Source organism: Drosophila gunungcola, unplaced genomic scaffold (genome assembly GCF_025200985.1).
Source record: "Drosophila gunungcola strain Sukarami unplaced genomic scaffold, Dgunungcola_SK_2 000066F, whole genome shotgun sequence".
Classification (NCBI taxonomy): domain Eukaryota; kingdom Metazoa; phylum Arthropoda; class Insecta; order Diptera; family Drosophilidae; genus Drosophila; species Drosophila gunungcola.
This window is the reverse complement of record NW_026453229.1, coordinates 150,652-166,532: the sequence shown is the minus strand read 5'-3', so window position 1 is coordinate 166,532 and position 15,881 is coordinate 150,652. Positions and strand designations below refer to the sequence as shown.

Here is a 15,881-nt window from a genome sequence, read left to right as displayed (position 1 = left end):
TTGCTTGGGAATTTCCAACTGAGGACTAGTTGTTGGACAGCCGATCGCCGGAGTTGGCATACGTGACCCGAAAGGCATAGCCAGTTGGCCATGATCTGGTTAGGGCTTTCAATGGACTGGGACACACACCAAATGCTGCTCCTTGGGAGCTGCGTTTATGGCGTGTAGTGGCTGTGGTAATTGTCACGTACCGCAGGAGCAGAACAAAGGGCACTTTCGTGGGAATAGGCCATGTGCTGTTCGCTACCCATCCTTGAAATTACATATGCAGTTGGCCCATTGCAGTTGGGCATTCATCCAATCATGAGTGATTGCCCCGGAAAAACCAAAACCACACGGCGCACCTGAAACGGAGCTGGATTTTGCTTCGGAATTTCACTTCAGCGCAGAACATGGGGTTCATCAATCAGTGCCGACTTGGCCACAGAGCACTTCATTTGCTGTCCTCGAAGCGGCAATTGATTTATCCCAGCCGATGTATATGGGTATTCGGCACCCAATCTCACACAACACAGGACATCATTATTGTTATTTATGGCGCCGCCTTGGGGCCTCAAATGGTTACCTTCTCTCGTTCCTGGACAGATCCATTGTGCCGAACTCACAGTCGTGCGGCTGACAGCTCAATAATTGGCCCACTTTGGTAGCCACCACCAGTTGAAACGAAGCCTTGCATGCAGCAGCGAAACTAATGCCCAACTCATTAGCAGAAAGAGGTAAACAGTGTGGGGGGCTTGCAGCTCCAGCAGCACTCTCCTGCCAGAATCCCATATCCCAGCCTGGAAACCCAAATGTCCGACCGCAGGAGTTAATGCCGAGGTGAAGCCAAGTTGGCAGGCAATCAATTAGCCTCTGACATCTACTACGAACCTTGGCTTTGGGATGGCCAAACTGTAGACAAATGCCCAAAAGTATACAACGCTTTGCTGCTGAACCCCAATTTAGATATCGTTTTATTTGGCCTTCATTTTCATTCATCTTATTTACATAAAAAACATTGAGATTTATTCATATATAAATATCATAATAATTGCAATTGCCAAGTTCGTTGAAGTGTGTGTGTGTGGGTGTGTGTGTGTGTGTGTGTGTGTGTTTGGGAGCTGATAATAAAACATTTATTTATTTTCACATTAACAATTCCCAATTTACATGTGATGCTTTGTCAGCTACATTAAAACTACTTAAAATTTGGGTGATTTCGATTAGCATACGGGTTTCTTAGTTTATTTAATCTGGACCTTAGAGTGGTGGGCACTCCGTAAGCTCCGTTTGACAACCTTTTTTGAATGAGAGGAATCCGACCGGAATCCCTGTCTACCCTGTAAAATCAGCCTACTGTCAAATGCTACTTGATTCGTTGAAACCTTCCACTTTTGCGTGATCAGTGGAATTTCTACTCTAGGGGTTGACCTCTAGAAGGTAAAATAGCAAACAGAGTTCTGACTTTCTTTGTTTTAAACGTAGCACAATGGTCTCAAAATGATTCAGTAAATATTATTCATACGACATGTTGAACAGTTCAAAATTAACTTTAACAAACTATCTACAACTACTATTTGAAGTTTTTAAACACGTTCAGTTTAAAAAATAATAAATAATTACTATTTATTTGGTTTGTAAATAATTTTTACTTTCTGTTAAATGAAATAAATCCTTATATTTATTTAAACCATAACAAAATTTTGTAATGAAAAATACCATTTTGTAAAGGGCAAATATTCCTTACAAAGTCGATAGACCTTAAAACCATTGTGGATGCTCTGAAATCCACATTTTAAAACATAACCTTTTAATTTTTGGGCAGTCCATATATTACGAAATCATTGAATGCGTAGTAATTTGATTACTCCTAAAAACTAGATTTTGTTGTATATTTTGAATCAATAACTTTTGGAAAAATCGTTAGAAATATGATGACGTGAAATATGGACAGCCCCTTAAGTATTCAACCCACTAAGGTCCACCCCTTTTTTTCCATAGCGTGTGCTGATCTCAATTTGCAACGGCTTGGGTCGCTGATTGCACCCACTTCTTTTATACATAGGTGTAAACACTGGAACGCGAGGTCAAAGTCAAATAACTCACACTGAATAACTCGCATTGGCGCAACGCTAATAACACACAAGAGTAGTAGCTATTAAAACACTTATTGCTAAGAGGGTAAGAGCATTTGTCCACACACATTCAGAACGCGGCAGATCGGTTGACAACCACACAGTTTCGATTGCAGTTACATTGCATTGCATCACAAGTGTGCCACTAGAGCGACTCCGTCTCCGCCAATTGTGGCTGCTGCCTGCGCCGGCGGCTGCTGTTTCAGAGCCGCGGGCTCTCCAGGATCGTGTGGCTGGACATGACCGAGTTGGCCAGCGCAATGGAGTTGCCGGCCACGGACAAGTTGGTCTCGTTCTTGGACCTGCGGCGCCAGAAGCAGCAGGGGGCACACACTCGCTCGCACACCCGCATCCCCTTGAAGGTGTCCACGAAGGCCCGCCGGAAGCTGGCGTTCATGAAGCAGTAGGTGATCGGGTTGCAGCAGCTGGAGGAGTAGGCCAGCAGCTGCAGGAAGCTGATGGACGTGTAGCCCACATACTCGTACACAGCCGGCCCCAGAAGCATGGTCATCGTGTTGATCACGTACAGCGGGGTCCAGCAGATGAAGAACTCCAGCACCAGGACGAACAGCATCTTCACCACCCGTTTCTTGCTCTCCAGGCTCTTGCTCTCATTGGACCTGCAGAGCAAAATTAGAGGATCGAAAAAATATATCTTCTGGAGGACACTCACCTTCGCAGACCCGCCTCTGTGATGCGCAGACTGGGCTGGGACAGGGACTTTCGCCGGGATTCGTTGTCGCTGGTGTATCCCTGCTGCTGCTGCTGCTGGAGGCGCATTCTCTGCACCCGACTGCAGCAGTCAGTGGGTGCACTTCCTCCGGCTGCACCTCCTCCCACTCCGTTGATCTGATGCTGGCGCAGGGACTTCACCGAGGCACTGCGCATGCAGTAGAGATGCCTCCGTCCTTCACAGGCACCACCTCCTCCACCGATAAGCCGGCGCTTGCTGCCGCAATGGCCGTAGTCCGCTGCAGAATAGAAAGGGTATTCAGCAAATAAGTTAGATTCATGGACTGCACATGATGATTCAAAATCACTCAAATTTTCTGACTTTTTTGTAAGGGGGTCCATCATCATTTTTTGCAGAAATTTGAAAATCTGAAAAAATTTTAACTGTGAATGCCATTCGATTGGAAATTTTATAACGAATTCAACGGTGTATGACATTCCAACATTTGACCATTATTTCCCAGGGTTTTGACACAAAAACCAAGTTTTTAATGTGTTCTTTGGGTTTTTTGCCGATTTTTCAAACAAAATTATTTCTGAAGAGTCTTTTTGTTGTAACTTTGCCAAAATAAGACCCAAAGTCAAAAGAGTTGCTATTTTGAACAGCTGGCAACCTATGCCATCCATCCCTGATCGATTGAAAACCATTAATTTAGTTTTGATAAAAAAACCGAATTTTGAAAAACGTTATTTGAAAAATTTAGTTTTGTCCAAATTTCTGAATTTTTTGTAAGGGGGTACATCATCATTTTTTGCAGAAATTTGAAAATCTGAAAAAATTTTAACTGTGAATGCCATTCGATTGGAAATTTTATAACGAATTCAACGGTGTATGACATTCCAACATTTGACCATTATTTCCCAGGGTTTTGACACAAAAACCAAGTTTTTAATGTGTTCTTTGGTTTTTTTGCCGATTTTTCAAACAAAATTATTTCTGAAGAGTCTTTTTGTTGTAACTTTGCCAAAATAAGACCCAAAGTCAAAAGAGTTGCTATTTTGAACAGCTGGCAACCTATGCCATCCATCCCTGATCGATTGAAAACCATTAATTTAGTTTTGACTAAAAAAACCGAATTTTGAAAAACGTTATTTGAAAAATTTAGTTTTGTCCAAATTTCTGAATTTTTTGTAAGGGGGTACATCATCATTTTTTGCAGAAATTTGAAAATCTGAAAAATTTTAACTGTGAATGCCATTCGATTGGAAATTTTATAACGAATTCAACGGTGTATGACATTCCAACATTTGACCATTATTTCCCAGGGTTTTGACACAAAAACCAAGTTTTTAATGTGTTCTTTGGGTTTTTTGCCGATTTTTCAAACAAAATTATTTCTGAAGAGTCTTTTGTTGTAACTTTGCCAAAATAAGACCCAAAGTCAAAAGAGTTGCTATTTTGAACAGCTGGCAACCTATGCCATCCATCCCTGATCGATTGAAAACCATTAATTTAGTTTTGACAAAAAAACCGAATTTTGAAAAACGTTATTTGAAAAATTTAGTTTTGTCCAAATTTCTGAATTTTTTGTAAGGGGGTACATCATCATTTTTTGCAGAAATTTGAAAATCTGATAAAATTTTAACTGTGAATGCCATTCGATTGGAAATTTTATAACGAATTCAACGGTGTATGACATTCCAACATTTGACCATTATTTCCCAGGGTTTTGACACAAAAACCAAGTTTTTAATGTGTTTTTTGGGTTTTTTGCCGATTTTTCAAACAAAATTATTTCTGAAGAGTCTGTTTGTTGTAACTTTGCCAAAATAAGACCCAAAGTCAAGAGAGTTGCTATTTTGAACAGCTGGCAACCTATGCCATCCATCCCTGATCGATTGAAAACCATTAATTTAGTTTTGACAAAAAAACCGAATTTTGAAAAACGTTATTTGAAAAATTTAGTTTTGTCCAAATTTCTGAATTTTTTGTAAGGGGGTACATCATCATTTTTTGCAGAAATTTGAAAATCTGAAAAAATTTTAACTGTGAATGCCATTCGATTGGAAATTTTATAACGAATTCAACGGTGTATGACATTCCAACATTTGACCATTGTTTCCCAGGGTTTTGACACAAAAACCAAGTTTTTAATGTGTTCTTTGGGTTTTTTGCCGATTTTTCAAACAAAATTATTTCTGAAGAGTCTTTTTGTTGTAACTTTGCCAAAATAAGACCCAAAGTCAAAAGAGTTGCTATTTTGAACAGCTGGCAACCTATGCCATCCATCCCTGATCGATTGAAAACCATTAATTTAGTTTTGACTAAAAAAACCGAATTTTGAAAAACGTTATTTGAAAAATTTAGTTTTGTCCAAATTTCTGAATTTTTTGTAAGGGGGTACATCATCATTTTTTGCAGAAATTTGAAAATCTGAAAAAATTTTAACTGTGAATGCCATTCGATTGGAAATTTTATAACGAATTCAACGGTGTATGACATTCCAACATTTGACCATTGTTTCCCAGGGTTTTGACACAAAAACCAAGTTTTTAATGTGTTCTTTGGGTTTTTTGCCGATTTTTCAAACAAAATTATTTCTGAAGAGTCTTTTTGTTGTAACTTTGCCAAAATAAGACCCAAAGTCAAAAGAGTTGCTATTTTGAACAGCTGGCAACCTATGCCATCCATCCCTGATCGATTGAAAACCATTAATTTAGTTTTGACAAAAAAACCGAATTTTGAAAAACGTTATTTGAAAAATTTAGTTTTGTCCAAATTTCTGAATTTTTTGTAAGGGGGTACATCATCATTTTTTGCAGAAATTTGAAAATCTGAAAAAATTTTAACTGTGAATGCCATTCGATTGGAAATTTTATAACGAATTCAACGGTGTATGACATTCCAACATTTGACCATTATTTCCCAGGGTTTTGACACAAAAACCAAGTTTTTAATGTGTTCTTTGGGTTTTTTGCCGATTTTTCAAACAAAATTATTTCTGAAGAGTCTTTTTGTTGTAACTTTGCCAAAATAAGACCCAAAGTCAAGAGAGTTGCTATTTTGAACAGCTGGCAACCTATGCCATCCATCCCTGATCGATTGAAAACCATTAATTTAGTTTTGACAAAAAAACCGAATTTTGAAAAACGTTATTTGAAAAATTTAGTTTTGTCCAAATTTCTGAATTTTTTGTAAGGGGGTACATCATCATTTTTTGCAGAAATTTGAAAATCTGAAAAAATTTTAACTGTGAATGCCATTCGATTGGAAATTTTATAACGAATTCAACGGTGTATGACATTCCAACATTTGACCATTATTTCCCAGGGTTTTGACACAAAAACCAAGTTTTTAATGTGTTCTTTGGGTTTTTTGCCGATTTTTCAAACAAAATTATTTCTGAAGAGTCTTTTTGTTGTAACTTTGCCAAAATAAGACCCAAAGTCAAGAGAGTTGCTATTTTGAACAGCTGGCAACCTATGCCATCCATCCCTGATCGATTGAAAACCATTAATTTAGTTTTGACAAAAAAACCGAATTTTGAAAAACGTTATTTGAAAAATTTAGTTTTGTCCAAATTTCTGAATTTTTTGTAAGGGGGTACATCATCATTTTTTGCAGAAATTTGAAAATCTGAAAAAATTTTAACTGTGAATGCCATTCGATTGGAAATTTTATAACGAATTCAACGGTGTATGACATTCCAACATTTGACCATTGTTTCCCAGGGTTTTGACACAAAAACCAAGTTTTTAATGTGTTCTTTGGGTTTTTTGCCGATTTTTCAAACAAAATTATTTCTGAAGAGTCTTTTTGTTGTAACTTTGCCAAAATAAGACCCAAAGTCAAAAGAGTTGCTATTTTGAACAGCTGGCAACCTATGCCATCCATCCCTGATCGATTGAAAACCATTAATTTAGTTTTGACAAAAAAACCGAATTTTGAAAAACGTTATTTGAAAAATTTAGTTTTGTCCAAATTTCTGAATTTTTTGTAAGGGGGTACATCATCATTTTTTGCAGAAATTTGAAAATCTGATAAAATTTTAACTGTGAATGCCATTCGATTGGAAATTTTATAACGAATTCAACGGTGTATGACATTCCAACATTTGACCATTATTTCCCAGGGTTTTGACACAAAAACCAAGTTTTTAATGTGTTTTTTGGGTTTTTTGCCGATTTTTCAAACAAAATTATTTCTGAAGAGTCTGTTTGTTGTAACTTTGCCAAAATAAGACCCAAAGTCAAGAGAGTTGCTATTTTGAACAGCTGGCAACCTATGCCATCCATCCCTGATCGATTGAAAACCATTAATTTAGTTTTGACAAAAAAACCGAATTTTGAAAAACGTTATTTGAAAAATTTAGTTTTGTCCAAATTTCTGAATTTTTTGTAAGGGGGTACATCATCATTTTTGCAGAAATTTGAAAATCTGAAAAAATTTTAATTGTGAATGCCATTCGATTGGAAATTTTATAACGAATTCAACGGTGTATGACATTCCAACATTTGACCATTATTTCCCAGGGTTTTGACACAAAAACCAAGTTTTTAATGTGTTCTTTGGGTTTTTTGCCGATTTTTCAAACAAAATTATTTCTGAAGAGTCTTTTTGTTGTAACTTTGCCAAAATAAGACCCAAAGTCAAAAGAGTTGCTATTTTGAACAGCTGGCAACCTATGCCATCCATCCCTGATCGATTGAAAACCATTAATTTAGTTTTGACAAAAAAACCGAATTTTGAAAAACGTTATTTGAAAAATTTAGTTTTGTCCAAATTTCTGAATTTTTTGTAAGGGGGTACATCATCATTTTTTGCAGAAATTTGAAAATCTGAAAAAATTTTAACTGTGAATGCCATTCGATTGGAAATTTTATAACGAATTCAACGGTGTATGACATTCCAACATTTGACCATTGTTTCCCAGGGTTTTGACACAAAAACCAAGTTTTTAATGTGTTCTTTGGGTTTTTTGCCGATTTTTCAAACAAAATTATTTCTGAAGAGTCTTTTTGTTGTAACTTTGCCAAAATAAGACCCAAAGTCAAAAGAGTTGCTATTTTGAACAGCTGGCAACCTATGCCATCCATCCCTGATCGATTGAAAACCATTAATTTAGTTTTGACAAAAAAACCGAATTTTGAAAAACGTTATTTGAAAAATTTAGTTTTGTCCAAATTTCTGAATTTTTTGTAAGGGGGTACATCATCATTTTTTGCAGAAATTTGAAAATCTGAAAAAATTTTAACTGTGAATGCCATTCGATTGGAAATTTTATAACGAATTCAACGGTGTATGACATTCCAACATTTGACCATTATTTCCCAGGGTTTTGACACAAAAACCAAGTTTTTAATGTGTTTTTTGGGTTTTTTGCCGATTTTTCAAACAAAATTATTTCTGAAGAGTCTGTTTGTTGTAACTTTGCCAAAATAAGACCCAAAGTCAAGAGAGTTGCTATTTTGAACAGCTGGCAACCTATGCCATCCATCCCTGATCGATTGAAAACCATTAATTTAGTTTTGACAAAAAAACCGAATTTTGAAAAACGTTATTTGAAAAATTTAGTTTTGTCCAAATTTCTGAATTTTTTGTAAGGGGGTACATCATCATTTTTTGCAGAAATTTGAAAATCTGAAAAAATTTTAACTGTGAATGCCATTCGATTGGAAATTTTATAACGAATTCAACGGTGTATGACATTCCAACATTTGACCATTATTTCCCAGGGTTTTGACACAAAAACCAAGTTTTTAATGTGTTCTTTGGGTTTTTTGCCGATTTTTCAAACAAAATTATTTCTGAAGAGTCTTTTTGTTGTAACTTTGCCAAAATAAGACCCAAAGTCAAAAGAGTTGCTATTTTGAACAGCTGGCAACCTATGCCATCCATCCCTGATCGATTGAAAACCATTAATTTAGTTTTGACAAAAAAACCGAATTTTGAAAAACGTTATTTGAAAAATTTAGTTTTGTCCAAATTTCTGAATTTTTTGTAAGGGGGTACATCATCATTTTTTGCAGAAATTTGAAAATCTGAAAAAATTTTAACTGTGAATGCCATTCGATTGGAAATTTTATAACGAATTCAACGGTGTATGACATTCCAACATTTGACCATTATTTCCCAGGGTTTTGACACAAAAACCAAGTTTTTAATGTGTTTTTTGGGTTTTTTGCCGATTTTTCAAACAAAATTATTTCTGAAGAGTCTGTTTGTTGTAACTTTGCCAAAATAAGACCCAAAGTCAAGAGAGTTGCTATTTTGAACAGCTGGCAACCTATGCCATCCATCCCTGATCGATTGAAAACCATTAATTTAGTTTTGACAAAAAAACCGAATTTTGAAAAAACGTTATTTGAAAAATTTAGTTTTGTCCAAATTTCTGAATTTTTTGTAAGGGGGTACATCATCATTTTTTGCAGAAATTTGAAAATCTGAAAAAATTTTAACTGTGAATGCCATTCGATTGGAAATTTTATAACGAATTCAACGGTGTATGACATTCCAACATTTGACCATTAGTTTCCCAGGGTTTTGACACAAAAACCAAGTTTTTAATGTGTTCTTTGGGTTTTTTGCCGATTTTTCAAACAAAATTATTTCTGAAGAGTCTGTTTGTTGTAACTTTGCCAAAATAAGACCCAAAGTCAAGAGAGTTGCTATTTTGAACAGCTGGCAACCTATGCCATCCATCCCTGATCGATTGAAAACCATTAATTTAGTTTTGACAAAAAAACCGAATTTTGAAAAACGTTATTTGAAAAATTTAGTTTTGTCCAAATTTCTGAATTTTTTGTAAGGGGGTACATCATCATTTTTTGCAGAAATTTGAAAATCTGAAAAAATTTTAACTGTGAATGCCATTCGATTGGAAATTTTATAACGAATTCAACGGTGTATGACATTCCAACATTTGACCATTATTTCCCAGGGTTTTGACACAAAAACCAAGTTTTTAATGTGTTCTTTGGGTTTTTTGCCGATTTTTCAAACAAAATTATTTCTGAAGAGTCTGTTTGTTGTAACTTTGCCAAAATAAGACCCAAAGTCAAGAGAGTTGCTATTTTGAACAGCTGGCAACCTATGCCATCCATCCCTGATCGATTGAAAACCATTAATTTAGTTTTGACAAAAAAACCGAATTTTGAAAAACGTTATTTGAAAAATTTAGTTTTGTCCAAATTTCTGAATTTTTTGTAAGGGGGTACATCATCATTTTTTGCAGAAATTTGAAAATCTGAAAAAATTTTAACTGTGAATGCCATTCGATTGGAAATTTTATAACGAATTCAACGGTGTATGACATTCCAACATTTGACCATTATTTCCCAGGGTTTTGACACAAAAACCAAGTTTTTAATGTGTTTTTTGGGTTTTTTGCCGATTTTTCAAACAAAATTATTTCTGAAGAGTCTGTTTGTTGTAACTTTGCCAAAATAAGACCCAAAGTCAAGAGAGTTGCTATTTTGAACAGCTGGCAACCTATGCCATCCATCCCTGATCGATTGAAAACCATTAATTTAGTTTTGACAAAAAAACCGAATTTTGAAAAACGTTATTTGAAAAATTTAGTTTTGTCCAAATTTCTGAATTTTTTGTAAGGGGGTACATCATCATTTTTTGCAGAAATTTGAAAATCTGAAAAAATTTTAACTGTGAATGCCATTCGATTGGAAATTTTATAACGAATTCAACGGTGTATGACATTCCAACATTTGACCATTATTTCCCAGGGTTTTGACACAAAAACCAAGTTTTTAATGTGTTTTTTGGGTTTTTTGCCGATTTTTCAAACAAAATTATTTCTGAAGAGTCTGTTTGTTGTAACTTTGCCAAAATAAGACCCAAAGTCAAGAGAGTTGCTATTTTGAACAGCTGGCAACCTATGCCATCCATCCCTGATCGATTGAAAACCATTAATTTAGTTTTGACAAAAAAACCGAATTTTGAAAAACGTTATTTGAAAAATTTAGTTTTGTCCAAATTTCTGAATTTTTGTAAGGGGGTACATCATCATTTTTTGCAGAAATTTGAAAATCTGAAAAAATTTTAACTGTGAATGCCATTCGATTGGAAATTTTATAACGAATTCAACGGTGTATGACATTCCAACATTTGACCATTATTTCCCAGGGTTTTGACACAAAAACCAAGTTTTTAATGTGTTCTTTGGGTTTTTTGCCGATTTTTCAAACAAAATTATTTCTGAAGAGTCTTTTGTTGTAACTTTGCCAAAATAAGACCCAAAGTCAAAAGAGTTGCTATTTTGAACAGCTGGCAACCTATGCCATCCATCCCTGATCGATTGAAAACCATTAATTTAGTTTGACAAAAAAACCGAATTTTGAAAAACGTTATTTGAAAAATTTAGTTTTGTCCAAATTTCTGAATTTTTTGTAAGGGGGTACATCATCATTTTTGCAGAAATTTGAAAATCTGAAAAAATTTTAACTGTGAATGCCATTCGATTGGAAATTTTATAACGAATTCAACGGTGTATGACATTCCAACATTTGACCATTATTTCCCAGGGTTTTGACACAAAAACCAAGTTTTTAATGTGTTTTTTGGGTTTTTTGCCGATTTTTCAAACAAAATTATTTCTGAAGAGTCTGTTTGTTGTAACTTTGCCAAAATAAGACCCAAAGTCAAAGAGTTGCTATTTGAACAGCTGGCAACCTATGCCATCCATCCCTGATCGATTGAAAACCATTAATTTAGTTTTGACAAAAAAACCGAATTTTGAAAAACGTTATTTGAAAAATTTAGTTTTGTCCAAATTTCTGAATTTTTTGTAAGGGGGTACATCATCATTTTTTGCAGAAATTTGAAAATCTGAAAAAATTTTAACTGTGAATGCCATTCGATTGGAAATTTTATAACGAATTCAACGGTGTATGACATTCCAACATTTGACCATTATTTCCCAGGGTTTTGACACAAAAACCAAGTTTTTTAATGTGTTTTTGGGTTTTTGCCGATTTTTCAAACAAATTATTTCTGAAGAGTCTGTTTGTTGTAACTTTGCCAAAATAAGACCCAAAGTCAAGAGTTGCTATTTTGAACAGCTGGCAACCTATGCCATCCATCCCTGATCGATTGAAAACCATTAATTTAGTTTTGACAAAAAAACCGAATTTGAAAAACGTTATTTGAAAAATTTAGTTTGTCCAAATTTCTGAATTTTTGTAAGGGGGTACATCATCATTTTTGCAGAAATTTGAAAATCTGAAAAAATTTTAACTGTGAATGCCTTCGATTGGAAATTTTATAACGAATTCAACGGTGTATGACATTCCAACATTTGACCATTATTTCCCAGGGTTTTGACACAAAAACCAAGTTTTTAATGTGTTTTTTGGGTTTTTAGCCGATTTTTCAAACAAAATTATTTCTGAAGAGTCTGTTTGTTGTAACTTTGCCAAAATAAGACCCAAAGTCAAGAGAGTTGCTATTTTGAACAGCTGGCAACCTATGCCATCCATCCCTGATCGATTGAAAACCATTAATTTAGTTTTGACAAAAAAACCGAATTTTGAAAAACGTTATTTGAAAAATTTAGTGTTGTCCAAATTTCTGAATTTTTTGTAAGGGGGTATATCATCATTTTTTGCAGAAATTTGAAAATCTGAAAAAATTTTAACTGTGAATGCCATTCGATTGGAAATTTTATAACGAACTCAACGGTGTATGACATTCCAACATTTGACCATTATTTCCCAGGGGTTTTGACACACAAAAACCAAGTTTTTAATGTGTTTTTAATGTGTTTTTTGGGTTTTTTGCCGATTTTTCAAACAAAATTATTTCTGAAGAGTCCTTTTTGTTGTAACTTTGCCAAAATAAGACCCAAAGTCAAAAAATTTGCTATTTTGAAGAGCTGGCAACCTATGCCATCCATCCCTGATCGATTGAAAACCATTAATTTAGTTTTGACAAAAAAACCGAATTTTGAAAAACGTTATTTGAAAAATTTAGTTTTGTCCAAATTTCTGAATTTTTTGTAAGGGGGTACATCATCATTTTTTGAAGAAATTTGAAAATCTGAAAAAATTTTAACTGTGAATGCCATTCGATTGGAAATTTTATAACGAATTCAACGGTGTATGACATTCCAACATTTGACCATTATTTCCCAGGGTTTTGACACAAAAACCAAGTTTTTAATGTGTTTTTTGGGTTTTTTTGCCGATTTTTCAAACAAAATTATTTCTGAAGAGTCTGTTTGTTGTAACTTTGCCAAAATAAGACCCAAAGTCAAGAGAGTTGCTATTTTGAACAGCTGGCAACCTATGCCATCCATCCCTGATCGATTGAAAACCATTAATTTAGTTTTGACAAAAAAACCCAATTTGAAAAACGTTATTTGAAAAATTTAGTTTTGTCCAAATTTCTGAATTTTTTGTAAGGGGGTACATCATCATTTTTGCTGAAATTTGAAAATCTGAAAAAATTTTAACTGTGAATGCCATTCGATTGGAAATTTTATAACGAATTCAACGGTGTATGACATTCCAACATTTGACCATTGTTTCCCAGGGTTTTGACACAAAAACCAAGTTTTTAATGTGTTCTTTGGGTTTTTTGCCGATTTTTCAAACAAAATTATTTCTGAAGAGTCTTTTTGTTGTAACTTTGCCAAAATAAGACCCAAAGTCAAAAGAGTTGCTATTTTGAACAGCTGGCAACCTATGCCATCCATCCCTGATCGATTGAAAACCATTAATTTAGTTTTGACAAAAAAACCCAATTTGAAAAACGTTATTTGAAAAATTTAGTTTTGTCCAAATTTCTGAATTTTTTGTAAGGGGGGTACATCATCATTTTTTGCAGAAATTTGAAAATCTGAAAAAAATTTTAACTGTGAATGCTATTCGATTGGAAATTTTATAACGAATTCAACGGTGTATGACATTCCAACATTTGACCATTATTTCCCAGGGTTTTGACACAAAAACCAAGTTTTTAATGTGTTTTTTGGGTTTTTTGCCGATTTTTCAAACAAAATTATTTCTGAAGAGTCTGTTTGTTGTAACTTTGCCAAAATAAGACCCAAAGTCAAGAGAGTTTCTATTTTGAACAGCTGGCAACCTATGCCATCCATCCCTGATCGATTGAAAACCATTAATTTAGTTTTGACAAAAAAACCGAATTTTGAAAAACGTTATTTGAAAAATTTAGTTTTGTCCAAATTTCTGAATTTTTGTAAGGGGGTACATCATCATTTTTTGCAGAAATTTGAAAAATCTGAAAAAATTTTAACTGTGAATGCCATTCGATTGGAAATTTTATAACGAATTCAACGGTGTATGACATTCCAACATTTGACCATTATTTCCCAGGGTTTTGACACAAAAACCAAGTTTTTAATGTGTTTTTTGGGTTTTTAGCCGATTTTTCAAACAAAATTATTTCTGAAGAGTCTGTTTGTTGTAACTTTGCCAAAATAAGACCCAAAGTCAAGAGAGTTGCTATTTGAACAGCTGGCAACCTATGCCATCCATCCCTGATCGATTGAAAACCATTAATTTAGTTTTGACAAAAAAACCGAATTTTGAAAAACGTTATTTGAAAAATTTAGTTTTGTCCAAATTTCTGAATTTTTTGTAAGGGGGTACATCATCATTTTTTGCAGAAATTTGAAAATCTGAAAAAATTTTAACTGTGAATGCCATTCGATTGGAAATTTTATAACGAATTCAACGGTGTATGACATTCCAACATTTGACCATTATTTCCCAGGGTTTTGACACAAAAACCAAGTTTTTAATGTGTTTTTGGGTTTTTTGCCGATTTTTCAAACAAAATTATTTCTGAAGAGTCTGTTTGTTGTAACTTTGCCAAAATAAGACCCAAAGTCAAGAGAGTTGCTATTTTGAACAGCTGGCAACCTATGCCATCCATCCCTGATCGATTGAAAACCATTAATTTAGTTTTGACAAAAAAACCGAATTTTGAAAAACGTTATTTGAAAAATTTAGTTTTGTCCAAATTTCTGAATTTTTGTAAGGGGGTACATCATCATTTTTTGCAGAAATTTGAAAATCTGAAAAAATTTTAACTGTGAATGCCATTCGATTGGAAATTTTATAACGAATTCAACGGTGTATGACATTCCAACATTTGACCATTATTTCCCAGGGTTTTGACACAAAAACCAAGTTTTTAATGTGTTTTTTGGGTTTTTAGCCGATTTTTCAAACAAAATTATTTCTGAAGAGTCTGTTTGTTGTAACTTTGCCAAAGTAAGACCCAAAGTCAAGAGAGTTGCTATTTTGAACAGCTGGCAACCTATGCCATCCATCCCTGATCGATTGAAAACCATTAATTTAGTTTTGACAAAAAAACCGAATTTTGAAAAACGTTATTTGAAAAATTTAGTGTTGTCCAAATTTCTGAATTTTTTGTAAGGGGGTATATCATCATTTTTTGCAGAAATTTGAAAATCTGAAAAAATTTTAACTGTGAATGCCATTCGATTGGAAATTTTATAACGAACTCAACGGTGTATGACATTCCAACATTTGACCATTATTTCCCAGGGTTTTGACACAAAAACCAAGTTTTTAATGTGTTTTTAATGTGTTTTTTGGGTTTTTTGCCGATTTTTCAAACAAAATTATTTCTGAAGAGTCTTTTTGTTGTAACTTTGCCAAAATAAGACCCAAAGTCAAAAAATTTTGCTATTTTGAAGAGCTGGCAACCTATGCCATCCATCCCTGATCGATTGAAAACCATTAATTTAGTTTTGACAAAAAAACCGAATTTTGAAAAACGTTATTTGAAAAATTTAGTTTTGTCCAAATTTCTGAATTTTTTGTAAGGGGGTACATCATCATTTTTTGCTGAAATTTGAAAATCTGAAAAAATTTTAACTGTGAATGCCATTCGATTGGAAATTTTATAACGAATTCAACGGTGTATGACATTCCAACATTTGACCATTATTTCCCAGGGTTTTGACACAAAAACCAAGTTTTTAATGTGTTTTTTGGGTTTTTTGCCGATTTTTCAAACAAAATTATTTCTGCAGAGTCTTTTTGTTGTAACTTTGCCAAAATAAGACCCAAAGGCAAAAGAGTTGC

The 15,881-nt window shown here is 34.1% G+C and overlaps 1 protein-coding gene across 1 annotated transcript in view; it reads right to left on the bottom strand.

Moving 5' to 3' along the window:
• Positions 1–1,808: 1,808 nt before the first annotated feature.
• The window catches only part of LOC128264321 (cholecystokinin receptor), a 34,217-nt gene continuing 20,144 nt past the window's right edge, over positions 1,809–15,881 (bottom strand). The window contains exons 5-6 of the mRNA XM_052999746.1: positions 2,788–3,085; positions 1,809–2,734 (exon numbers count right to left, since the gene is read on the bottom strand). Coding sequence (XP_052855706.1) covers positions 2,317–2,734; positions 2,788–3,085 — 716 coding nt within the window. The 3' untranslated portion in view covers positions 1,809–2,316. The remainder of the gene's footprint in view (positions 2,735–2,787; positions 3,086–15,881) is intronic.